Raw genomic sequence first — 26,723 nt, forward strand, 5'->3', positions numbered from 1 at the left:
AGTGGGAGATGCCATTAAACTACAGTTACAGATGGGGCTTGTCACAATACAAAGGGAGTCCTAGTGAACTTAGAGGAGATTGAAACAAAATGTGTAGTAAAGTGCCTGGTTCATGAGAGATGACTGCTAGCCCCTAAGGGCAGACTTGGTGGGAAGGACAAAGAAGCGTGGCTGCTGGTTGTCACTGGATTGTCAGAGACTTATGCTGGAAGGTACAGGTGCTGCAGATCACTGTTAAGGAGTAACACCTAACACCAGCTGATTGCTGGGATGTACTAGCCAGCTCTAAGTATTGTCATTCTGAAGTAGTAACATGGATGTGTGACAGGTGTTCCAGGTGGCTGAGAGACACATCACCATTTCCCAACCACGAGTTATGATCTACATGAGGCTCTCAAACATGTGACAGACACCTTGGAGTTAGAGGGAAAGAGGAGGGTTATTTACTATACCTGGCTGTCCAGTCCCAGGAAGATCAGCATAAGGAAGAATAGGCAGGACCAGAGCTGAGACACAGGCATCATCATTACAGCCTTTGGATACACAATGAATGCTAGGCCCGGACCTGCCAATCAGATAGCTGAGTAAGGATGAGGTTTCCCCAACAACACGACCCAGCAACACAGAGACCAGTTTGATGTGCTGTTTAAAAAACTTAGCCTGCAAGACCTCACTTCCCCAGAATGTATCGTGCAATGGTCACTGACACACGGGATAATAACTGCTGACATGGGCTGAGAGGCTGGTTTTGGAAAGAAGAATCAGGGATTTCAAAACAACAGGGAATGCAGCTCTGCTTCTGGACAGTGGCACTAAGTGCATCAGGATAGCAGAGAATAAAGCAGTGGTTTTGGATGACAGGGCCTCTGAGTCCGCAGAATAGGCAGAGGCTGTTCTGGGCAACTGGACTGGGGACACTAGCAATTACAGAGGATGTAGGATTGGTTCAAGGTAGCAGCACTGCTAACCTCATGGGTTGGCTTCATATTCAAAGGTGTCAATTCCTAAAAAGTCCACCCATGTTTTAAGTTTTCCTTTTGGCCCTGCCACATTTAGAAAGCACCTACCTGACTCGGCCACTTCTGAAATGGGCACGCCCTGTTCTTGTGCCATGAAGCCCAACACAGAGAAGATAGCAAAGCCGGCCACAAAGCTGGTGGCACTATTCAGGAAACATAGCATGAAGCAGTCCCTGTGGGGGAAGAACCAAAGAGAGAGAGAGAGAGAGAGAGAGAGAGAGAGAGAGAGAGACGGCATTGTTTTCCTCTGCAAATTTACCACTTTGGGCAATTGCTTTTGTGATCAACTTTTTGAATAGGACATGAATCCATGCACTTGCTTACACTAACACTAGTCTGAGACTCTTCCAGAGGCCAGCAGCCTCCAGAGGCCAGCAGCCCAGAACTCGGCAGCCTACAGCCTTGACCCATGGCACTACAAGAACTACATGATTATACTTGGCAATAAAAATGACGGAGGGCTACAGCCATATATTGTAAGCAGGATGCCCCAGTGAAGTCACTAGGGACTTGGCATAACAAGGGGCAACAGGAATCACCATATGAGGGTAGAGCAATGGAACAAATATTGAGAGAAAAAGGATCCTTAAATAACAAGGGACCTGATCCAAAGCCCTCTGAAACCAATAGAAAGACTCCCATTGACTTGAATGGGCTGGGGATCAGTCCTGAGAGGAAAAGGGAACTAGAAGCAAAAAGCACTGGATGAAAAAGAACCTGTCATGCCAGACAAACCTTTCTGTTACTCTTTCTGATCGAATTAAAACACACACAGGGCGCACTAAAGGGGCTGGGATTTTAATAAGGCATTTGATGCCGTGGGGCAGATTCTCTTCTTCTTTAGACCACTGTGAATCTGGTGTAATTCCCCCGAGATCAGACCCAGGTAACTGAACTGAATTTGGCCACATGCATTATTAAATCTTATTTCCATATCAGTTAACATTTTACAATACTCATATCAACTCAACAATGGCATCTCCAGGAGTCCCGTGCCCCCTCTCCCTGCCCAGATGGAAGAGTGCCACCGGCAGAGCCACCAAAGGCATTTCTTGTAGCCCCTGGGTTTTCCTGGGTAGTCTCCTACCCAGTCACTGAGCCCTGCTTAGCTTGTAAGAGCTGACAAGAGCATAGGACGAAATGGCATGGGCCCCACGCATGATTTCGAAGCAGTGAGTGCCACAGCTCCAACTACATTCTGCTCGGCTGCCCACACGGCCCTCAGCTGGATGTGAGAGGGAGAGAGAGGCACAGGCTGCTCCTACCTGTAACAGTTGTTATTGTACTTGTTGTAGCTGCCCAAGGCTGTCAGGCACCCCTGGCAGATAGCATAAGAGAAGAAGATCTGAGTGCCTGCATCCATCCACACCTAGAACAGAAAAGGACAGTGATTTCCAGCCATGGCTAAGGAAATAGATGGTAAAGTCCTGTCAGGGTACACACACTTTGGGAAGCAATCTGTCAGACATAGAGAAATCCACATCAGGCAGAGAAGGGAAGAATCCATACAGGGTGTGACGTGTCTCTGGATTGATTGTCCCAGCTTGGGGGACTGGAGTGAAGATTCCACCATGAAAAGGGAGGATTTTCCTTCTGGACCCCAATGGCTTCTCTCAAATAATCCAAGGAAGAATGGATTTGAGTGGGGAAGGTAGAGTGATTTTTAAGCCCTCAGACAGGGGCAGTCAATATGCAGACCGTGCCTATTGACTGCCAAATCTGGACTGCCAGACACTTTCGAACGGACCGCAAAATCTTTGTATTTGCTTATTATCATCATTATTGTTATGGAGGTGTGAAAATATTTCTCTGGACTCTGGACCTGGACTATACCTTGACCAAGAAATTTGGACCTTGACAAAAAGTAATTGACTATCCCTGCCCTAGGGTGTCTGTTGCATAATCTGTCCTTCACCAGCTACCCTGATGGAGGGCATATTCCAAGAGGGCTGTCATCATTGTTCCCCTGAGGCAGTGATTCAGGGGGCTAGATCAATCCCAAACACCATTCATTTTTTCTAAGCTAAAGGGCCCGGAGAATGTACAGAGAGGGTGCATGGGGATGTGGCATGGTATAAAGACTGTACCAGCACAAGTTGGAGATCACGTAGCTGCTTGGGAGTGAAAAAACCATGAGTATCTCACAAAGCCATCCCAAACAAGTGCCAATAAAACCTTTATATGACACCACACCACCCGGTATTCCCTACACATGAGGGTGGAAGAAGATCAGGACAACGGGAGCAGCCAGGAGATGTTGGGTTCATAGTATCTCATCACCACCATTAACTCATCCCGGCACCCATCCAGAGCAGCAGAGTTTGTTGTTATTTCAGCCTTCAGCTGCTGGCTCCTCCTCCACTTCACTGTATTGATAGCACTTTCTCTCACACCATGTGATGCTAGTGTACAGAGCCACAAAGATGGGCTGCAGTGCTCAGAATCTTCCACACAGCCAGGTAAGGATATTAGTAGCAAGTTAACAGCCAGGAAGGAACACCTTGTCCAGTATCCTTGCTGTCCCCTAAACGGTGCCCAGCAGGCTTCCAAGTGGCTGCAAATTGGCAGGCCTTCAAATACACGCAGCCAGCCACTGCTGTTTGAATTAACTGAGATCCCTCATGGATCCAGACCTACTGATTCACCCAGGAACCTTCCCGCACTTCCCCCCCCCCCCCCCGCCCCATTATAATCAAGGTCCAACCTTCTCCACAACAAACTGGACACAAATTCTGCAGCAAGGTGTTTGGCTCCTGCCGCTCTCCCATGTGGCAGACCAGAAATTCCATATCAAATTCATTTAGATTAGAAAATGGAGGTTTTTAATGAATTAACTGAACACGAATAAAACACTCAACCCCTGTGTTATTTATTTTCATATTAAAATTCCATTTAACTTAAGCTGTCTCCATGTTTTCAACATGTCACCGATTTTTGTGTTGACAAGACATAACTGCATCTGAAAGCTGGAGGTGTTAGCAGCTGGGTAGGGAGCAGTTGGGCCTTTTGCCATCTGGGAAGATGTGGGAGACAGTTTGAGATTGTGGGAAAAGCCCATTAGCTGATTGCTTCTGCTACAATAATCAGCAGTGAAATAATTAACATTTAAATACCCTCCATTAGGTCTCAGAATTAACACCCCATTGGGATGCATGGAACAATAGTTTGGAGATCTGCAAACTCAGGGAACTAACACTGAATGCAAGTTACACAGTTTCAAGCTTTTTCCCCCCATACGGACAAGGGCTAGAAACAATGTTTTTTAAATTAAAGCCGAGATTCTGGAGCACAATTCTGCAAGAAGGTGCTGATTTCACAGCAAATGCCAGAAATGCCGAATCTCAGAATAAAGGGGCTCCTGTTTATAAAAACTGACCAGTTGTAGCTCCAATAGTTACCTACTGCAGTTTGTCTTATACTAGGAAGCTCGTCTCCCCGAGGAAGCTCCAGCCTCTTCCAAGAAAAGCTCAAGCTGGGCCAGAGAGCGTGAAGAGGGAGTTTTTTTTCTTCTTTTGTTCAACATCATTTCACTTAAGGCTCAACAAAACCATCTGTCATACACTGAATATTTCATAGATGCTTCTGCATTTGCCAAGCCCCTAAACGGCAATGACCTAACACATCCATTTGTTTAAAATATCCTGACAAAAAGGCTATATTTGTGCTGGGCTGAGATTCCCCCATCAACCCTTTTAAAGAGGCCTCAATATTTTGTCGGTCTCTTAGGGGAGGGAAGTCCAACCTGATCTAGATAGCAGTCAATTAAGGCCTGATCCTGTGAGGTGCTGAACCCCTGCTTTTCCCATCACCACTTTGTTGGAGTCTCTCCACACCTCACAGTATCAGGCTGTATTCACTCACCTGTGCATCTGCAAGCCTGGAAATGTCTGGCTTCAGGTAGAACATGATCCCCTCAGCAGCACCAGGCAGGGTGACCCCTCGAATCAGCAAGACAAAAAGCATCAAGTAGGGAAATGTGGCAGTGAAGTAAACAACCTGGAAGCAGAGAGAAGGATAAAAAGGGGATGTTGTCACCCTATAGATTATACATCCAAAGCAAATCCCCTAACTCTATTATTAACAACACCTGAGTCTTTAAATCCCCAAAGCCTCTGCTTTCACTGAATTCTAATTAAAGGTCATGAAAATATTTCTATTCATGGCCAAGATTTCCAAAAGTGAGCAGTGAATTTGAGGGGGACAAGGCAGCAATTTGAGACACCCGGCAGAGGTCTGATTTCCCAAGAGTGATTGTTCACCACACTGAAAAATGCAGACTCTTTAAGGCATCTCAACTTGAATCTGAGAGCCCCCCAAATCTTGACGTATTTTTGAAAGCCTTGACCACAGTTTTGTAAAGCCCTCCTATCCTCTCTTTTGTGTGGGAAATGAAAGGCATTGGTTTAGGGAACGGTTTGAGCAGAATGAATCATTCGTCAAGCCCATTTTTCTGCTTCTGGAATTGAATATCAGTGAGCAAGCTGCAATTTCCCTAAAGGTATTCATTATTCAGATTCACTCAAATAATATACTTTTGAATTTTTGTTCACACTATGGATCGATCGCAAATATTCAAACATCAAACTCTGTTATTTAACTGTGATTTGTCAAATAAGTCAGATGGTACTGTTTCTGTTCCCTGATTGGAGGAGCACACAAGCACTGCTGGCACTGAAATTTGTCTCTGAAATTCACTTTTTGTGAACATTTATGCTAGTAAACCAGATTTATTTGAAGTATGAGGAAAGTAAACACAAAAGTAACACAAATGTGGCTAAAGTGAACTGGTTTTAAAAAACTACTCATTCAGACTTTTCATATGAATTATTCTCCCAGCTCTAGGATCTGGTACCGGGCCTTTAAGTATTGACTATTAAAAAATAACTTTCAGTCAAGAGTTGACTTCCTGTTGACTACAAACGTCTGTAGATGATCTCTGAAAATAATCTTACACCACTGCAAATATTAAACCAAGGTATGTTCTTCTTAAGAGATTCTGTGATCTCTCTACTGCTTGTTCATAATATGTCAAAGCACAACTTTTTCAGGTGGTAAGAAACACAGCAGAACAGTTAAATGACTTGATAGCATCCCATCAGATTAGTAGATTTTAAGGCAGAGAGGACCATTATGCGTAGCACCGGCCATACAATTTCACACAGCAATTTCTGCAGTAAGCCCATAACATCTGACTGAGCTAGAACATTTATTGTAGAAAAACATCTAGGCTTGATTTAAAGATTTGGAATAACGGAGAATCTACCACATTCCTAGGTAAATTGCTCCAATGGTTAATTAGTCTCACTGTTAAACATTTGCACCTTATTTCTAGTCTAAATTGGTCAAACTTCAGCGGCCAACCGTAGGCTCTTGTTATGACTTTGCTAGATTAAGGAGCCATCTACTGTCAGAAATATTCTGCCCATGTAAATACATTCTCTTTGTTAAGATAAATAGATTGAGCTTTTTTTAGTCTCTCACAGTAGATATGGTTGGAAAAATTTTGATCAAACTATTTTTGCCCATCAAAATATGTGGATTTGTGAAAAACCAAAACTTTTCATGAAACAGGGTCGGTTTCCACAAATCGGTACTCAATGTTTTGTATATAAAGTTTCAAAATTGCCAACATGACAAATTCTGGCTTACCAGTTCAAAATAATTTTTAGGTTTAGAAAACTAAACTAATGGAAGTAAAAAAAAATTTGAAAACTTGTAATAGAAATGAAACATTGCAAAATTATTGAAACTAGATGTTTCAATTGACCCAAATTGATTTATTTTATTTTTTTGGATTTTCAGTTTGTGACATTTTTTAATATTTTGACCTTTTGTCCTGATTCAGGATGGGAAACGTTTTTTGAAATCTCAAAAGTTTCCACAGGACAGGAAAACCGTTTCCAGGTTGGCTTTAACTGCAAGACAGATTTTCCAGGCATCAGATCATTCTTGTAGCTCTTCTAAATCCTTTCCAATTTTTCAACATCATTTTAAAGTATCTTTTTAAATCCGCATGTTTACACTTCAGTATTTGATTGTTTTCTGAAGTGCAAAGAGAGAAGAGTGGGGAGGAGACATGGATTTTAATTGAGTCCCCTGGGACTCCACACATATGCAGCAAGCAGGAGAGAGCAACTCAGTACATTTCCATTAAAGGCAGAGAGTCTTGCAGGCTCCACACATTCCCATCTGAGAGTTGAGCCAAGGAGCACAGTGGTAAAAAGGTTGTAAATATGGGAGATGAAGACAGCCCTGTGGACTCAGCAGCTCATTGACGCAGAACTAAAAAGATGTGTCTATTGTGAAGGACGCGTCCCAATACCTGTACCAGGAAAACGTGAGAGTGATGGGAGCTTCATGGATGGAGAGAGAGCAAATAGTGGGAAACATCTTTTATGGAAGAAGGGGATTGAAGAAACTGGCCACTCACCCCTCAGTGATTGTCACAGGTCCTCTAGAAATGTGCAAGACCAACCCTGAGTAGTATAACCCACCCTCACTGCTGCTCAGGGGGTTATACTTCAGCCCTGCACCACTGAAGCCTGAGTGGCTTCTTTAAGCCTCCCATGTGAAATATGTTATGCTCATCCAATCCAGGAATAGAAACAATACCATGTGACTTATACAATCACAACCAGCCAGCCAAGCTCAAATTTTCAGTATTGAGTGTGGAATGCTCACAGCAGCGCCCTGTTTGTGAGCAATCCATTGAGTTAAAGGGAAAAAAAGAGAGACAGAAAACCCCCAAACTGAGCAATTACAAATAATGAGGAAGTGGAAGGTAACCGCGATGAACCCCCTAAGGAGATTATTTCTAGTGGGATATTCACTCAGCTCTGGTGTTTAATTATGATTGGTGATTGGAGATTTGACACTAAAACAGGCTAATGTTGCAAAAGCCACCAGACCACGTGGGGACTGTGCATCAGCAACTGGATGATTGTGTGTTGCTAATGGTGAAGCAGCGTCTTTCACAAGGTTTCCCCATTACAGTGGACCATGCTGGTCTAGGACTTCACCATTTCTTCTAAGATCTTTCCCTTGTCTCCCCTCTGATTGACTGACTTTCTTTGCTCTTCTCATAATGGACTAAATTTAGACCCAGCGTAAGCAGCTGTGACCTCAATGCAGTTGCACCCACCCATGCCAATCCGAGTATGGCCCTATGTCTTGTGTGTTCCCTGCCTCCTTTCTTCTTCTTCTCTGTATCATGGAGAAGGCTAAGAAGGGGGGGAAAGAGATATAATGGCAGCTAGGAGGAGGTTTAGGGACTAAGGGGACAGACTTTTCTCTTACTTTGCCTGTGGACTTGACTCCTTTCCAGATGCAGAAGTAGCAGATGACCCAGGCGAGCAGGAGGCAGAGAGCCAGCTCCCAGCGCACAGTGCCCAGATTGTGAATACCGTCTGTGAGCCCCAGGGCTCGCTTCCTGCCAGTGCAGGAGGAGGGAGAAAGGTTAACATCCCAGACTTGACTCTTCCAGCAGCCCCCCGCCCAGAGTTTTCATACACATCCCATAGCGCAGCTGCCCAATCTCCCCCATCACTCCTCCTTCCAGTCACCCTAGCCCTGACAGCATTACTGTATTCTTGGTCACCACAATGCCTTAGGTGTCTCTGGGATCCCCTCGCAGCCTGGCCCCAGCAGTTCCACCTCACCCTTTAGTCAGCCTGGGCTCTCCAACTCTCCCAAAGCCCTCAATAGCCCCACTGCAGCCCCCAACCATTCACAGCACAGTCACTCCCGATCTCACATCACTGCCATCCCTTTGGCTGCCTCACAGGCCACACTCAATCAGCAGCCTCCCCTACAGCCCCCCGGTATCATCAATGGCTCCTAATCACCTGCTGGCTACTTTGTTTCCTCCAAACACCACATGTTCTATGGCTCTCTCCAGGAACCCTTATGGTTATGGCCCTCATTCATCCCTACAGGTTCCCCTCAGCACCCAGGCTCCCTAAGGTTATGTCTACACGATGAGCGGGGGGGGGGGGGGGGAGGGAAGCGGAGTGAGTCCCACTTCACCCAGCCATACTCGCCCTCACACTCACCTGAGTTAGCACACTGACAATAGCAGTGTGGTCGTGATAGCATGGGCAGGGGTGGCTTGTGCTAGGAGCCCCCACTACGTACCCATGGAGTTCAGGAGGTTTGTACTCAGGGCAGCTAGCACAGTGCTGTCTCTGCCCATGCTACCATGGCTACACTACTATTTCTACTCTTTTACACACACTAGCTCAGATGAGAGCTGGCATCAGTATATCTACAAGAGCTGGGACCACACACCCCCGTTCATAGTGTAGACATAGCATAACGGGGACCATGTGAGAACTGACCACCATGTCCAGACAGTTCCCCTGCAGCCTCTCACTACCCTAATAGCTGACAACTCTATGTCCTCCCGGCCAAACCCCCTCCCCTCCCCAGAACTCTGCCAGCTACAGGGGAGCCCCTAATGTTGTACTGAAATCACAATGGTTTTTGTAGCTATTGGTGGATGTGCCCAGGGCACCGGAGCCTGACACTGAAGTCCCAGCTCTTCCTCTGGCTCATCCTGTGGCATTCAACAAGTCACTTCACCAATGGGGAAGCATAGACACAGCAAAGAAAAACCCGCAGCTGGCCCATGCCAGCTGAGTCAGCCTCACGGGGGGGGGGGGAAAGGGAGGGGGAGGAAGGGCTGCGGGGCTGTTTCACTGCAATGTAGATTCCTGAGCTCGGGCTGGAGCCCAGAATCAGGGACCCTTCCACCCGACAGGGTTCTAGAACCCAGGCTCCAGCCCAAGCCTGGACGTCTACACAGCAATGAAACAGCCCCGCAAGCCCGAGTCGCCTGGCACAGGCCAGCCGTGAGTGTCTAGTTGCTGTGTAGACATACCCAGACAGGCTAAGTGGGATAATGGATACTGATCATCTTTGCAAAGCACTTTGAAAGCGATGGATGAAAACGTGCTATTGTGATTGAGCCCCTGATTCCCACTTGCTTCCCGTGACTTCCCTAGATTGGGTGGGGGCACGGTTGTGAGTGCGAGTCCTTAGAATTACAACTCCCATACTGTTCACACCCCCCTGAGGGCCAGTGCTGGATGATTCCCTACAGTGTATTCTGCAGCATTTCTCCTTTCAGGACTCCTCTCGGGTGCTACGTCTGTTTGCCCTCTGGGTGTTTTCACGGGGTGCACTAGGTACCCAGCAGTAAAGAATCACAGAAAAAGTTGCTTTCCTCTAACACTGAACAAGGAACTCAATTAGAATAAGGGGAAAAGCTACATTGTCTCTTCCTGCTTCACCGCAGAGCATCTTTGCAGAATCTCTTCCAGCCCCCTCCCACCTGGCCTCCTGCTCTAGATAGATCATCATACTTGGTGTGCGTACATGCGTGCCCGCTGGGTGTCTGTCAGGGCGGCCCTGCCAACAAGTGTTCAGGCCCTGTGTATCCGCAACCTGCGGGTGCTGAGTGCATCTGCCATGTCAGAAAGAATGTGTCCGTGTGCGTATGTGCATGTGTTCTCGGTAAGGGTCAATGTCTGACCTTTGGGGCTGTGTGGTGCATGGGGTGAGACAGCGTGTGTCTTGGGAGTGCCCACGTGCCCCATGGATTTCTGTCAGTCAGTGTGCCCAGTCAGTATGCAAGTTTGCATGTGCAGTGAGTGTGCTCATGTGCCCCATGATGTGCGATGTGCCATAGGTCTGGGCTCCGAGATGTGGCACTTGCACATCTTTTTTGGCCTTACAGAGACTCCATTTGGAGTATTCACACTGCTGTGACCGCTTGAGGAGAGAAGAGTGTGAAACCTGGGTACGTACTCCCAGAACTCAGTAACTGGGGAGGTGGCATTAGCAGGCGCTGTCCAGTTCTCCACGTTAGAGTGATTCAGAAAGTCCACGCAGCGATCTACAAAGGAGGAAGCAAGTCGATGAGCCTGGAGAATTCTCATGTTTCTCAGCCTTTGTGCTCCCTCCCGCCTCCTCCCTGTTCACTGCAGCTGCATGCTGCCCTGTAAAACTTCACTCTCCCCCCACCCCTGCCAGAATCCTAGTCCAGGAACAGCCAGAGGGATGAGGGAAGTGGAAGCTCCTTACTGAATAGAACCCAGGTGGCTGTGGAATGCAGGGTACTGTGGGGCAGCAACTATGGTTACCCAGGCTGGGAAGTTACTTAATGTTAAGAGATAGCTCAGAGAGGCATTTCCCTGGCTTTCCCCACAAATAAAGCTCTGCTTCTGGAGCTGTGAGAGTCGGATTCCCCCTTTGGGGAAGGCAGTGACCCCTGTCAGGGGTATGGCCAGGGAAGGACTGTGAGTCGACTGCACATGGAGAGGGGAACTTTCATAGATCCGCAGATTCCACGGCCAGAAGGGACCACTGCGACCAGCCAGTCTGGCTTCCTGGATGACACAGGCCATAGACCTTCCCCAAAATAATCCCCAGAGCAAATCTTTCAGAAAAACATCCAACCTTGATTTGAGACTATAAGAGTTTAGCCAGGAAAGCTTATTTTACTCAGGGAACGAGGAGGGGTGGGGGTGAGCTGGAATAAGCTATACTGGAAAAAGCACAATTTTGCCAGTATAAGCTGCAACCACATGAGACGTGCTTTGCCTGTACAGTACACTGGTGCAGCTATCCCGACAGTGCACTCCTAGCAGAGACCTGGCCTGAGTGAGCCAAAGACTGACTGAACAAACAGTTCTCTGCTGTGACGGAGGCTGGCCCAGATGCTTGAGGGTCTGAGGTGCAGTGAGTGGGTTGTGCTGTACCCTGTCACACTAGATAAGGGCAGTGCCAGCTCCAGTGAAAAGCTCCTTCCATGGCTTGGAGTGGGGTGATGACTCCAGACTAAAGCTGGTCTGAAAATGGGCTTTTTTTGCTGCTGAAAATTTTCAATTTCACGTGAAAAATCAAAAACCAAAACATTTTGATTTGGAAATGCTGCCATAGAGTTGTAGTTTGGATGCCGCATGCTCCTGCTATGAGCTGAGTTCCCTGGTCAGACTACCTAACCCATGATGCACCATGGTCTCTCCTCATGGTGTCAGGAGGCTGTTGCATCCTGGCCATGGTGCATCATGGGAGAAGTAGTCTAGCTGAGGAGCCCAGGCCATAAAGAAGAATGGGCACATGAGCAGGGCTGGATTTCCCATTGGGCACAGTAGGCACGTGACTAGGGGCACCTAAAAATTCAATTTTTGCCAGGTCCCAGTACGAGTGGGGCCAGAGTCGGCTGAGTGAGAGACAGCCCCATGCAGCTCTGCTGGATCGCTCCTCGCTCAGCCCAGCAGACACAGTCACCTCCCAGTGGGGCTGGTGAGTGGAGTCGGGGTGCAGAGCAGGTCTCTGGGGGGTTGTGGAGAGGCTCTGGGTAGTGGGAGGGATTGTGGAGGGGCACTGGGCAGTGGGGGGGTGCGGGAGGTATGCGTAGAGGGATGCCTAAAAGTTAAAAATGGCAGTACCCCCACTGCCCGCAATGGTTAGGAGCTCCGAGCCACTGTGAGGGTACCCCACAGTTCCCGTCTGCTGCCAGGCAGCGGAGACCCCTGGTGCTCCCCGCCAGAGGTGGATAAGGGGTTTGTGGGGCTCTGGGCCAGAGCAAGTGGGGGACACTCCCCACCCCTTACACCTGCAGTCCCTCCCAGCCCTGCTGGGGAAATGGGGTCAGAGCACGGGGGTTTGCCCCGCCTCCCCCCCGCACCCCACTACTCCTGCTGGGGAGAGGGGTCAGGGTGCAGGTGGCTTCTCTCGCTCCCCATCAAGAGCTCCGGGTGGGTGGGAGGAGTGGGGCAAGCCCCCGCGCCCTGAGCCCGCACCCAAGCAGGAGTGCCGGGGTGGACAGCAGAACAGGTCAGGGCACCAGAGCACCCATTTTTCCAGGGGCCCCTAGTTGACCAGGACCCCTGGGCATGAGCCCCGTTGGCCCAGTGACTAATCTGCCACAGCTCCCAACTGCCCGGATCTCCGAGCTGCCACATACGGTGGGGGGACCCTGCTGCTCCTGGCTGCCGTGGGGGGAGGCCCCCACTGATCCCAGCCTCCATAGGCAGTGGGGGCCCAGGAGCGCCAAGTCATGGGTGGCAGGAGACTCTGGAGCTCTGAGCCCCTGTGAAGGGGGGGGGGGCTCAGAGCCAGGGGGCCCCGCAGCTGCCCAGACACCAGGGAAGGTGTGCGGACCCTGCCTAGGGGCATGCAAGGTGTAAATCCAGCCCTGCACATGAGGAAACCAAACAACACCCATTTGGCCCACAACTGCATTTTGAAATCAAAATATTTTAGTTTTCAGCTGAATATTTCAATGAAAATTCAAAATTTTCCACATAAAGCAAACAGTGCAAAGAAAAATGTGTTTAATCAAATACCCAATTTTCTGTCAAAAAGCAGTTTTGATGGAAAGTTTTCAAACCCAGATCCTCTTTCCAGAAGCAGACTAGCTGAAGTTGTACCTGAGTTCCAAGGATTATTACAGGTGGCCCAGGGAAGCACAGCAGTAACGGAGCTGAACAGGTAGAAGATAGCCCAAGATAGGATGACGATGTAGTAGATATTCAGATAGGATTCGATGACTTGTGAGGCGTATCCAATTCCTAAGAGGGAAAGTGACAGGAGTTACAAAATGGCCCCAGGCTAGCCCCAAATATATCAGACTTTAGCTTCAAATAGTGCCATAGGCCGTCCCACAGGAGTTGCGGGCAGGGCAGATTAATGAGCAATTTGGTTCACCAAAGAATCCTGTAAGACTCAGGTTGAGGGTGGGAGATCCAGATGTGGTTCATCATGGTGGAGAAATCAGAAATAAAAAGGGTTTTCACTGCTAATTACATCCCACACCCAAAGAATGGGGCCAGAGCAAAAGCATAGGGTCAGGAAGGTGGTGGAATCTCCATCCTTATTGGTTATTAAAGCCCAGCTTGACAAAGCCCTGGCTGGGATGATTTAGTTGTGGTTGGTCCTGCTTTGAGCAGGGGGTTGGACTAGATGACCTCCCGAGGTCTCTTCCAACCCTAATCTTCTATGATTCTAGGAGGTAGCTTCTAATCCTGGCTCTGCCAATATTAGCAAATGCCACTCTGAGCAAATCACTTAATCGTTCTGTGCCTCAGTTTCCCCCTCTGTAAAATGGAGATCATAAAACTTCAGGTATCAGGGGGTAGCCGTGTTAGTCTGTATCTACAAAACCAACAAGGAGTCTGGTGGCACCTTAACTACTAACAGATTTATTTGGGCATAAGCTTTCGTGGGTAAAAACCTCACTTCTTCGGATGCATTTTTACCCATGAAAGCTTATGCCCAAATAAATCTGTTAGTCTTTAAGGTGCCACCAGACTTCTTCTTGTTTTTATAAAACTTCAGGATAGTTCTGAGATTAATTCTCTGCGGTTTTAAAGTAGAGCTGTCCAGAAAACAAGAATTCCATTTCACAAAAATGTCCAGGTTTTATCATTTCTTTTTGTTCTGCTTCAGAACAAGAACTAGACCTTTTGAAATTTTTCACACAAAAACCCATGAGACGCAGAAATTCCATCGTGGACCCAAGAAACCCATTCATTGACTCACCTTCAAAGAGAGGGCAGATCTTCCTCCAGGCGGTGACCCCTCCCTGGCTGGTGTACTGTCCTAACGCTGTCTCCAGGAAGAACATTGGGATCCCACAGGTGAAGAGGAAGATGAGGTAGGGGATAAAGAAGGCACCTGCAGAGAGAGAGAGAGAGAAGCAGCAAATGGAAGAATCTTTACTACTCGACATTATCATCATCACCCATTACCAGGTACACTAACAAGCGAGATGTACCATCAAGGCTCAGGTAAACACCCTTGAATGTAAATGTCTAACTGAACTAAATGGACCTGGTGGGCCTGCAAAACTGTGCAGATCTTGCAAGAGAACAGCCTCTCAGCTTTCTTCTTCTTGTCCTGGAAATACCACAAGCACCCCCGTCCTCGTGCTATTTCAGCACTTCTGCGTCTGGTCCTGGCCAGAACCTGGAAGAGCAGAATGGCAAGAAGACAAAAAAAAGCCACAGAAAATAAACGTTGACTACACTTTTCCAGCCCTTAAAACCGGTTTGAGCAAAGGTTTGGGACGATAAAAGGAAATCTTATTGTATGCAAACTGGGTCCTCCTTACCCAGCAGTCACAGGACAGCTCTCTCCAGTTGATTCTAAACTGCTGCCAGGGTCTTGGTTTAGTCTCCAGCCTTTCCTTCTCCCATCTCCTAATTTGCCTTTCCAAAGAGAGCAGCTGGACTCCACACTTCAGAACCCACCCACCCCAGTCTAATGGCAGACATAAGGCAGGCAAATACCATTCTCCTGGTTGAAACAACAGCCCTCAGGGCCTCATCAGACACAAGGAACAAATGATAAGTGAATATATTCCCATCCTTTGCCCCAGTCCTCTGATAAAAACACAGATGTTTGGAAGAAAGATTTGGGCTCCTTCTCTCAAAAGCAAATCTGGTTCTTCTTAGATCTGTTTCTCCCTTGCCAGAATCAGTCATGCAGACCCACATTCCTTCCCATGATGGATAATTAACAATTGGGTCTAAATAAAGAACATTTCTCCTTGTTCTTATGCCAATAATGTTAAAATAAAGAGCAACATCAAAATAATACATCCTAAACACGGATGTATTATAGTTGCAGGGGACGTAAGGCCAGCAGACCCTTCACATCTAGACAGGATCAGTCCAAGTTCATGAAGTAGGAAACATAGATCCTGTACGTATTCAGCTAAAGGCAGCTACTCCTTTCACAGCCACATAAAAGACCTTCTGTCAGAGTTCTTCTGAGACAACAGTATTATCCAGTACTTGATTAGATGAATCCTTAGGGAGATCCCATACCCTGTTTTCTGATTCTGATCGTCCTAGTGGCTGATCAGTGTAATCAATAATCATTTATAAGAGTGCCACCTTACATTTATAAAGCTTCTTTCCGTTCTGAAGTTCCCAAAGTGCTAGCCAGGATACCAGGGTTAACATCTATTTTTGCAAAAAATGACATGGACGCTTTCATGACTGTACAAGTGGTCAGCCGACCCCCAACACAATTCTGAACCATTGGGTCTCAACGGGAAGGGTGCTTTGTACTAGAACGTGAAAACCACTTTCTGCAGCATCTTGAATTTTCTGTGGTAGTCTCCCAGCCAAGTTTTGCCCAGACCTAATTGTGGTCAGTTTGAGAGACCTAACAAGATCACAGCCTGATATGTTACAGCTACATTAGAAATAATCATTGAGGCAAATAATTTAGTAATTTTTAATGCAACAGAAAGTATGCAAGTAGCCTTTTCAGTGACACTGGTCAGGATAGACACTGCAAGGATTATCAATCCTGATACTCCTGTTTCACCTGGCAGAAGAGACCCAAATGCAAGGTCACTGTGACCTGGCCTTTACTGACTGGGAAGTCAAAGGGGGAGTGGTATATATGACTGTAAACATTATCTCAGGACCTGACCGTGGAATGGGAGCAAAAGGTGTGTTCTTAATACCTTACAGGACTATATTATTTTAGTTTTCCTCAATAAACCAAAGTCCAACCATTTTTATAAACAAACTGGTGATGTTCAATGATCTTCCCCTCCCTCCTCCCCCCCCCCACCCACTCTCTTTTATTTTACGGTCACTAGAGAATCTCATTTTTAACCATGTAAAAGATCTTACTGCCGTTTTACTGGACTAAGGAATTAAACAAGTCACACAAGAAGCAGCAGTGAAGGGGGATGAACTCTTTCTGTGGGAATGTTTCCCCTGGCCAGGGGTTACCTACTTATCGATCTATTACCGGGGAAGAGGTAGAAGTGTCCTTTCCGTTCTCATCCTCCCAGGCACACCCTCCTGAAGCTCCTCAAATTCATCTTTACCCCTGGGACAAGTGCCTTGCCCTTTGGCTTTGAAAATCCGGTGACCTTACTCAGTTTTAGAATTCTCTGGGGACAACACACCTCTGTTTGGATAAGTGTTTTTTCCTGTCAGGGTTACCAGAAATACCAAAGTACGGTGAAATCATGGGCCAGTCAGGCCTGAAGGGTGGGTTTAGTGGGGACGGGAGCATCACCTGGCTCACAGAACATACAGGATAGGGGGGCAGTTGCCCAAGTGCCCTTGAGGAGGAGCCCAGGCCCTGAAGGAGATAACAGCAACAAAGTGTTTTCCCCTGCCAGAAGATCAGCTGTGATCAGAGAGAGCTTGGGAATAGCTGGGAGGAGGGAGAATGCACGTGGGCTGGGAAGGAAGGGTCCCAGGGACTGTTGGGTGGGGGAACTGACAGGGTGGGTTCCCGGGCGGATGGAGCCCCAAAAGGTTCTGATAATTCAGCTGTATTTTAGATAAGCATCTCACCTGTTGGCTGCCTCTACAAATGGCAAACCTAGAGGTTCATCCATTATTAAAATGGGGAGCCTACTGAAAGCTGGATTGCTCCTCTCCATCTGGCAGAGCTACTCTGAGCATCCACCTGTGGAGTGAGATTTGTCTCCCACAGCTCAGCTTACCTCGCTGTGAGATTGCTTCACTGGAGGTACGGGGGGTGGGCGTGCTCTCTATGTATGGGCGTGTATATATGAACGGATGAAAGTGTCTGCTCTGGTGCTCATATTCCTGGGCCAACATCTCACATAAACTGGGCTTTTATGGACTTACCACCTCCATTTTTGTAACAGAGATAAGGGAATCTCCAGACATTGCCCAGGCCGATGATCTTCCCAGCCATGGAGAGCATAAACTCCATTTTATTATTCCACTGGCCTCTTGGCTCCATTTCTGGCTTCTCCTTTTCGAGCAGCACCATGCCCCCATGGGGCTCAGCCTCCACAGATGCTTTACTCTCCAAGGCCCAACAGAGCAGGGGAAACTGGGAGGGAAAACAGAACACAGACTGTAAGAAGCTGTTACAGGACACACAGGTGAAATGAGCCTGGAAGGGACTCAGCCACCCAATTGGACACATTTGTATTGTTGTGACAGAAGCCTCAGCTCAGGGCAGTTCCCAGCGTAGTCCAGGGAAACTCCATCTGAGAACTAGCTGCACCATGGAAGGACTGTTCCTTAAAAGTTGGAAGCAAATTGATTCGTCAGCTGAAATGGAATCCTGGCCCCACCTTCATCTCCACCTCCCTTTGACTAGACCTACCTCATCCCCATCCTCTTATTCCCAATAGCCTCCCTGTCGCTGATGACAAAACCTTTTTTAAACGTCAGGGCCGCCCAGAGGGGGGGGCAAGTGGGGCAATTTGCCCCAGTCCCCGGACCCCACAGGGGCCCCCACGAGAATATAGTATTCTATGGTATTGCAACTTTTTTTTACAGAAGGGGCCCCCAAAATTGCTTTGCCCCTGTCTCACAGTCTCACAGCTTGCAGCACTGCTTTGCCAAAGCCAGTGTCATCTCGCGCCGGCTGGATCAACACATAATGTGACGCGAACATGTGGACAGACGACCAGGTCTCTTGGATCTCTTGGATCGGCACATACTCCAGGAAGGCAGTTTATGACGTATGCACCCTAGTCAAATGAGCCATCACGATCACTGGCGGGAGCACCCTTGCCAGCTCGTAGCAATAGCGGATGCAGGCCGTGATCCAAGATGAGATTTTCTGGGCTGACACTGGGCAACCTTTCATCCTGTCAGCGACAGCAACAAACAACTGTGTTGACTTACAGAACGGCCTTGATCTATCAATGTAGAAGCCCAGCGCCCTTCTGATGTCCAAGGTATGCAGCCTGCTCTCCTCATCCTTTGCATGAGGCTTTGGACAAAGAACTGGTAAGTAAATGTCCTGACCAGTGTGGAACTGGGAGACAACCTTGGGCAGAAAGGCCAGGTGTGAACGCAGCTGGACCTTGTCCTTGTAGAAGACCATCCAGGTATAGGGCACCAACTCCGTGGGTGCTCCAGCCCCGGAGCACCCACGGGGAAAAATTGGTGGGTGCTCTGCACCCACCAGCAGCTCCCCGCCCTGCCCCAGCTCACCTCCACCTCCGCTCTGCCTCCTCCCCTGAGCGCGCCGCTTCTCCCCCTAGCTCCAGCACTTGCCGCCGCAAAACAGCTGTGTCATGGCGGCAAGTGCTGGGAGGGAGGGGGAGGAGGGGAAACGCAGCACACTCGGGGAAGAGGCGGGGACGGGGTGAGGATTTGGGGAATAAGTCCAATAGGGGCAGGGAGGGGGCGGACTTAGGGCGGGGACTTTGGGGAAGGGGTTGGAATGGGGGCGGGGCATGGGCGGGCCAGGGGTGGAGTCGGGGCGTGGGCAGGGGGCCCGAGCACCCACCCGCACCGGGAAAAGTTGGCACCTATGCGTCTAGGGCGGCTCCGACGTGAGCATCCTGATCTCGGACACCCTATAGGCCGAAGTTATAGCAACCAAAAAAGAGACCTTCCAGGAGAGAAACAGGAGGGAGCAGGAAGCCAAGGATTCGAAGTTGGGGGCACATGAGCCTGGACAGCACAAGATTCAGGTCCCAAGGGGGGACCGGGTCTCGTACATGCGGGTAAAGGCGCTACAACCCCTTCAGGAAGCTCCCCGATATGGGATGGGTGAAGACTGACCCGCCTCGAAGCAGAGGGTGGAACACCAAAATGGCCACCAGGTGTACCTTGATCGAAGATAGAGACAGACCCTGGTGCTTAAGGTGCAGTAAATAGTCCAGGATGTCCTACAGCACAGCCTCATCTGCACGAATGTGTTGGTCCGTGGCCCAACACATGAACCACTTCCACTTTGCCACATATGTGGCCCTGGTGGACGGTTTTCTGCTGCCCAGCAAGACCTGCTGGACACCAGCAGAATACCCCCATTCGTCCGCACTTAACCATGCAGCAGCGAAGCCGTCAAGTGCAGCAACACCAGGTTCAGGTGCAGCAGGTTGCCATAGTTCTGTGACAGGAGATCCGGTCGAAGAGGCAGCTGCAGCCGGGTGGCTGCCGAGAGACTCAGCAGCATGCTGAACCAGTGATGACGAGACCACGCCAGGGCTATGAGAATGATCAATCCTTTGTCTTGCTTTACCTTGAGCAGGACTCTGTGTATTTGCAGCACTGGTGGGAAGGCGTACATGAGCGCTCCTGACCACAGAATCAAGATAACATCTGACAGGGAGCCCTTGTCCCTGCCCAGCAGAGAACAGAACACGTTGCACTTCCTGTTCTGTCTGGACACGAACAGGTCCACCTGGGGAGTCTCCCACCTGCAGAAGATCAGACTGACCACCTGTGGATGAAGTGACCATTCATGGCGAGATGAGAAGGTCCTGCTGAGGCGATCTGCCAGGACGTTCTTGGCTCCGGTCAGGTGGGTGGCTGCCAGATGAATGGCATGTCGCACACAAGTCCCAGAGGCTGAGAGCTTCCTGACAAAGGGCCGAAGACCTGGCTCCGCCCTGCCTGTTGATGTAGTACATCACGGCTGTATTGTCCGTCAGGACCTGCATCACCCTGCCCTTCAGGTGGGGCAAGAATGCCTGACAGGCCAGGCAAACCACTTTGAGCTCCCTCACATTGATATGAAGGGCCAATTCTCTGTGAAGCCAGCGGCGCTGGGTGCTGAGCTCACCCAGTTGGGCTCCCCAGCCCAGGTCTGACGCGTCTGAAACCAAGGTAAGCGACGGAGATGGGGAGACAAAGGAAACCCCCTGCAACACCAACTCCCGATCCAGCCACCAGTCCAAGGACGAAGGACGTGGCTCTGCAACATGACCACTCGGTCCAGGGTGTGAGTTCTGGAAATATAGACTGAGGCCAGCCATGCCTGCAGAGGTCGTAGATGAAGATGGGCATGGTGGACCACGTATGTGCACACGGCCATGTGGCCCATCAGTTGCAGGCACATGTAGGCTGTGGTAAGCGGATGGCTTGAGGCGGGTGCATACCCAACGAGCGAAGGGTAGCCCTGGCGTCCTTCAGCCTGTGCAGTCTGGTGTCTGTCTGATCCAAGAACAGACCAACTCCATCAAAGGGGAGGTCCTGGATCGCAGTCTGCATCTCCTGGGAGAGGCCTGCCGTCTGGAGCCAGGAACTACATCACATGACCACCGTCGATGTGACCACCCTTGCCACTGAATCCACCGCGTCCCAGGCCATTTTCAGGGAGCATCTGGCCACCACGGTGCCCTCTTCCACCAGAGTGCCAAACTCTTGGGCCAATCCCTGAGGGAGGGATTCCTGAAACATTTTGAGACCGTCCCAGAGATTAAAATTGTTTCGGCCCAGCAGGGCCTGATGATTTGCCACCCAAAATTGCAGGCTGGCGGTAGAATAAATCTTTCTCCCAAATAAATCAAGTTTTTTAGTGTCCTTATTTTTGGGAATTGAGGGTGAGGGGGAACCTGCTTGTCCTTTTCATTGGCCGTAGAAACAACCAGCGAGCCAAGGGGCGGGGGAGAATAAAGGTATTCAAAACCTTTGGCCAGCACAAAGTATTTTTTCCCGGCTCATTTCAAGGTGGGTGGAATGGAGGAGGGGGTCTGCCACAAAGACTTGGCTATCTTGAGGACCCCCTCATGCACAGGCAGTGCGACTCGGCCGGGCGTAGAGGCCGAGAGGACGTTGAGGATGGTGTACTCCTGCTCCGCCATCTCTTGCACCTCAAGCCCCAAGTTCTCGGCCACACGCCAGAGAAGGGCTTGATGCTCCCGAAAATCATTTGGCGAGCTAGCTTTAGAAAGTCCCAACAGCGCCTCATCTGAGGACAATGAGGAAGACTGGACTGCCAGTGGGGGTACTGGGGTCTCAACCACCTTTGGAGAAAGAGGCTTTAGGGTGGGCTCAGGTTCATCTGCCCCAACCTCAGAACGGCCTTTCGGTACTGGGTGCAGTGCGGGGGGGGCTGCTGCCCGCTGTTCTGGCGCAGCCACCGAGGAGTGATGTAAAGGAGGCATCGTCACACCCTGTACGCCCCACCGGCTCCAATACAGCCACTGCGCTTGCCACTGGCCATGCTGCCATTGCGGTGCTGCCAACGAGGGAGCGGGCTCCTGTGCCCAGCCACATTGATGAGACCGTAGCGATGGGCTGAACTGGCCCTCTGTACCGGAGGAAACACCTTCCAGCGACCAGGGAGGAGCCGTCAATGCCTGAGTTTGTTTGCTGGTCGTGCCTACCGGTGACCGTTACATGGGCGTAACTGAACAGTAACTGCAGCGTGGAGAGGGGAACTGGTGCTGGGATGGGGAACGTTCCCACCATGCCAGTGATCAGGATCAACGTCTAGAGGACAACTATCGAGACAGCGAACGGTGCCGGGAAAAGTAAAGGGAGCGTCGGCCCCATGCCAGAAAGTAGCGCCGCGGGGATCTGGAAGCTCGCCTGGACAACCAGCGACACAATTGGTATCTGCCTCGGGACTCTTGACACAGCAGCAAAGATCGACACCTTCTGTCCTGCGACCAACTTTGGTCCCGTGTTCCCTGAGGGGTCTTAACGGTGGGTTTGCCCTCTTGGGGAGCCTGAGCCGGGTCCTGCAGCACCAGGGTAGTCAGCGGAGCAGATGGAGACCTGGGCGATCTCTATGCCGTGGGAGCCTGAGCTGACAAAGGTGCAGGCAGGAGTGCGGGTCCCATATCACTCCCAAGAGTCAGTGATGGACCTTTCAGGGGGCTGGGCGCCCCAGTCAGGGAGGGACAATCATGTGGCTCTGGAGCAGTCTGGTGGGCAGGTCCGAGTCCCTTGATAGATGACCCCAGGCCTTCTTGCTCGGTGCCGGGGAGCACTTCCTGGTCTTCTTCTTCGGCACTGGCGATGGTGAACGGTGCCGGGAGGAGTCGGGTGCTGGTGGTGCGCTGTGCACAGAGGCCAAGGCACTTGGTGCAACCTGCCCAGACGGCTTGGAAGCTGGGTGGAGGGCGGACTCCATCAGGAGAGCCCTGAGGAGGACGTCCCGCTCCTTCTGGGTGCGGGGTCGAAAGTTTTTGCAGATCCGGCACTGCTCCTTAACACCTGACTCTCCCAGGCACTTAAGGCAGCTGCTGTGGGGGTCACTCACAGGCATAGGCCTGCTGCAATCCGAACAGGGCTTGAACGAAGTCGGGCATAGGGGCACCAGTTTAATAATACTGTGTAGGGCCCCATAAATCCTAAGGATGGCCCCAGGGGTGGGGGGATCCTTACATGATTTGCATTAAGCGCAGATTTCTAGACAGAGATTCAGCTGCGACTGGCTCACGGGAAAAGTTTCAGCTAATGAATTATCCCAGTGAAATCCTAGTCATGGCTAAAGCTCATTTGTGGAATCATGGAACAGACTTTGCCCAGAGTCCTGGTCTCTCGGCACCAAAGACGGGTCCAAGTTGCAAAGTGAGGATCAGGAATCAGCTCTAGGGTTTCCACTATTGCCAACCCCAAGGGCCCAAAAATCAGGAGTCCAGCCAAGGCAAACACTCGTGATATTAGCATAAAAAACATGATTTTTTAAAAAATACATTTGGGGATTTTTTGTATTTACTTTTTGGTTTGTGAGTCTTTAGGATGCACTCAGGTCACATTTTCAAGCTTTTCTCCACAACTATGAGAATTAGAGAATTACGTGAGAATTAAGCTCTTTCTTTCTTTCTCGCTCTCTTAGTTATGTATTTATTTTTTACAATCACAACGCCTCCAGGGGCGGTCAGAAAAACAACAAATATCATGAGACTCATGAGAAAATCATGGGGGGTTAGAAAACATGTGTCATGGTTCTGCCCACTAGAGACAGGCCTGAGCCAGAAAGCTCAGACCTACAGCTGGATCCCAACATCCCCAAAGGTAAGAGAGGCTCTGGTGAGGGGTCCTCTCTACTTTGTACCTACTTTCTGAGCCAAATCAAGCCCTGGTGTAAATTCTTGCTTACAGCAAGGCTAAATTTCACCCATGGTCTTCATTACCCTGGCAAGACTAATTATAGAGCACAGTGAAATTGGATAACTATGGACTTCATTATTTTTTTTGGCTGCTCTACGCCCCATGTGCTCCAATATGGCCACTGCGCTTGCCACTGGCCCTGCTGCCATTGCGGTGCTGCTGATGAGGGAGCGAGCTCCTGTGCCCAGCCACATCGATGAGACTGTGGCGATGGGCTGAACTGGACCTCCATACCGGAGGAACCACCTTCCAGTGACCAGGGAGAAGCCGTCGATGCCTGGGTTTGTTTGCTGGTCGTGCCTACGGGTGACCGTTATGTGGGCGTAACTGAACAGTAACTGCAGCGTGGAGAGGGGAACTGGTACTGGGATGGGGAACGTTCCCCCCATGCTAGTGATCAGGACCAACGCCTAGAGGACAACTGTCGAGACAGCGAACGGTGGCGGGAAAAGTAAAGGGAGCATCGGCCCCATGCCGGAAAGTAGCATCACGGGGATCTGGAAGCTCACCCGGGCGACAAGCGATGCGACTGCGATCTGCCTCGGGATTCCTGACACAGCAGCGAATATCAACACCTTCTGTCCAGTGATCAACTTTGGTCCCGTGTTCCCTGAGGGGTCTTAATGTTGGGTTTGCCCTCTTGGGGAGCCTGAGCTGGGTCCTGCAGCATCAGGGTAGTCAGCGGAGCAGGTGGAGACCTGGGTGATCTCTATGCCGTGGGAGCCTGAGCTGACGAAGGTGCAGGCAGGAGTGCAGGTCCCATACCACCCCCAAGAGTTGGTGATGGACCTTTCGGGGCTGGGCGCCCCAGCTGGGGAGGCACAATCATGTGGCTCCGGAGCAGTCTGGTGGGCAGGTCCGAGTCTCTTGATAGAAGACCCCGGGCATTCTTGCTCGGTGCCGGGGAGCACTTCCTGGTCTTCTTCTTCGGCACCGGCAATGGTGAATGGTGCCAGGAGGAGTCGGGTGCTGGTGATGCGCTGTGCACAGAGGCCAAGGCACTTGGTGCAATCTGCCCAGACGGCTTGGAAGCCGGGTGGAGGGTGGACTCCATCAGGAGAGCCCTGAGGAGGACGTCCCGCTCCTTCTGGGTGTGGGACCGAAAGTTTCTGCAGATCCGGCACTGCTCCTTAACATGTGATTCCCCCAGGCACTTAAGGCAGCTGCTCTGGGGGTCACTCACAGGCATAGGCCTGCTGCAGTCCAAGCAGGGCTTGAACCAAGTCGGGCATAGGGGCACCAGTTTAATAATACTGTGTAGGGCCCCATAAATCCTAAGGACGGCCCCGGGGGTGGGGGGTATCCTTACATGATTTACGTTAAACACAGATTTCGAGACAGAGATTCACCTGTGACTGCCTCATGGGAAAAGTTTCAGCTAATGAATTATCCCAGTGAAATCCTAGTCATGGCTAAAGATCATTTGTGGAACCTTGGAATAGACTTTGCCCAGAGTCCTGGTCTCTCGGCACCAGAGATGGGTCCAAGTTGCAAAGTGAGGCTCAGGAATCAGCTCTGGGGTTTCCACTATTGCCAACCCCAAGGGCCCAAAAATCAGGAGTCCGGCCAAGGCAAACACTCGTGATATTAGCATAAAAAACATGAGTTTTTAAAAATACATTTGGAATTTTTTTGTATTTACTTTTTGGTTTGTGAGTCGTTAGGGTGCACTCAGGTCACATTTTCAAGCTTTTCTCCACAACTATGAGAATTAGAGAATTATGTGAGAATTAAGCTCTTTCTTTCTTTCTTTCTTTCTTTCTTGCTCTCTTAGTTACGTATTTATTTTTTACAATCACAACGCCTCCAGGGGCGGTCAGAAAACAACAAATATCATGAGACTCATGAGAAAATCATGGGGGGTTAGAAAACATGTGTCACGGTTCGGCCCACTAGAGACAGGCCTGAGCCAGAAAGCTCAGACCTACAGCTGGATCCCAACATCCCCAAAGGTAAGAGAGGCTCTGGTGAGGGGCCCTCTCTACTTTGTACCTACTTTCTGAGCCAAATCAAGCCCTGGTGTAAGTTCTTGCTTACAGCAAGGCTGAATTTCACCCATGGTCTTCATTACCCCGGCAAGACTAATTATAGAGCACAGTGAAATTGGATAACTATGGACTTCATTAATTTTTTTGGCTGCTCTAACAGGTGGTGCCTTAATAGTGTGTTAACCGGGTAATGCGACAAAAATCCATCATTCTCCATGCATTTTAATAGTTAAATGCACACCAGGGTGAAGATGAAGCAGAATTTTGCTTGGAAAAGGAAGGGAGATGGGAAATGGGCAGGGGAAGAGGGGAAGCTGACACAGTACTGTACCGTAGAGAACATTATCATCACTGTGTCTGCAGGTTGCGCAATGCAAATAAAATGATCTGATAAACGCTAACTCTCTGTACATAATAGGCCCAGGGCAAAGAAAGGAGCAGACAGCTGAGAAGGTAACTTTTATCTAAGTTTCATAACAAAGCTCTCAGTACTTGGGATAATGCATCTTTTCTCTACATTTCAAACAAATAAAGAAATCACAACATAAATTGTGGGGCAATGTGCTTTCTCCTATGGGCATGCATAGCAAAGCAAGGATGGAGTTCACTTCTGCAACTGACTGGGGGCTAGAGGGCCCCATCCTGACCTGCTCTCTTTGACAACAGTATGCAAAACTCCCATTGACTTAAATGCAAAGAGGACTGGGGCCTGAGCAAAGCAGTTGATTCTGTCTTTTCTAAGAGAGATTGTAGCAACAAGAGTAAAAGCATGGGTGGTAGAGTTTAAGAGAATTCTACCCTACTGTAGAATTCTTTAGGATGGTTTAAAAAAACCCTTCGTGTGGCTCTCACTCCCTGTTGAATTCTAGAGTAACTTAGAATTCCTGTAG

The 26,723-nt window shown here is 49.5% G+C and overlaps 1 protein-coding gene across 1 annotated transcript in view; it reads right to left on the reverse strand.

Annotated features, from left to right (window-relative positions):
- LOC135891824 (sodium- and chloride-dependent betaine transporter-like) overlaps positions 1 to 17,804 on the reverse strand; it is a 44,355-nt gene extending 26,551 nt beyond the window's left edge. The window contains exons 1-9 of the mRNA XM_065419497.1: positions 17,657 to 17,804; positions 14,568 to 14,702; positions 13,457 to 13,597; positions 10,827 to 10,914; positions 8,316 to 8,448; positions 4,881 to 5,015; positions 2,285 to 2,388; positions 1,068 to 1,192; positions 453 to 565 (exon numbers count right to left, since the gene is read on the reverse strand). Coding sequence (XP_065275569.1) covers positions 453 to 565; positions 1,068 to 1,192; positions 2,285 to 2,388; positions 4,881 to 5,015; positions 8,316 to 8,448; positions 10,827 to 10,914; positions 13,457 to 13,597; positions 14,568 to 14,702; positions 17,657 to 17,804 — 1,122 coding nt within the window. The remainder of the gene's footprint in view (positions 1 to 452; positions 566 to 1,067; positions 1,193 to 2,284; positions 2,389 to 4,880; positions 5,016 to 8,315; positions 8,449 to 10,826; positions 10,915 to 13,456; positions 13,598 to 14,567; positions 14,703 to 17,656) is intronic.
- Between the last annotated feature and the right edge of the window lie 8,919 nt (positions 17,805 to 26,723).

Source organism: Emys orbicularis, chromosome 1 (assembly GCF_028017835.1).
Source record: "Emys orbicularis isolate rEmyOrb1 chromosome 1, rEmyOrb1.hap1, whole genome shotgun sequence".
Classification (NCBI taxonomy): Eukaryota; Metazoa; Chordata; order Testudines; family Emydidae; genus Emys; species Emys orbicularis.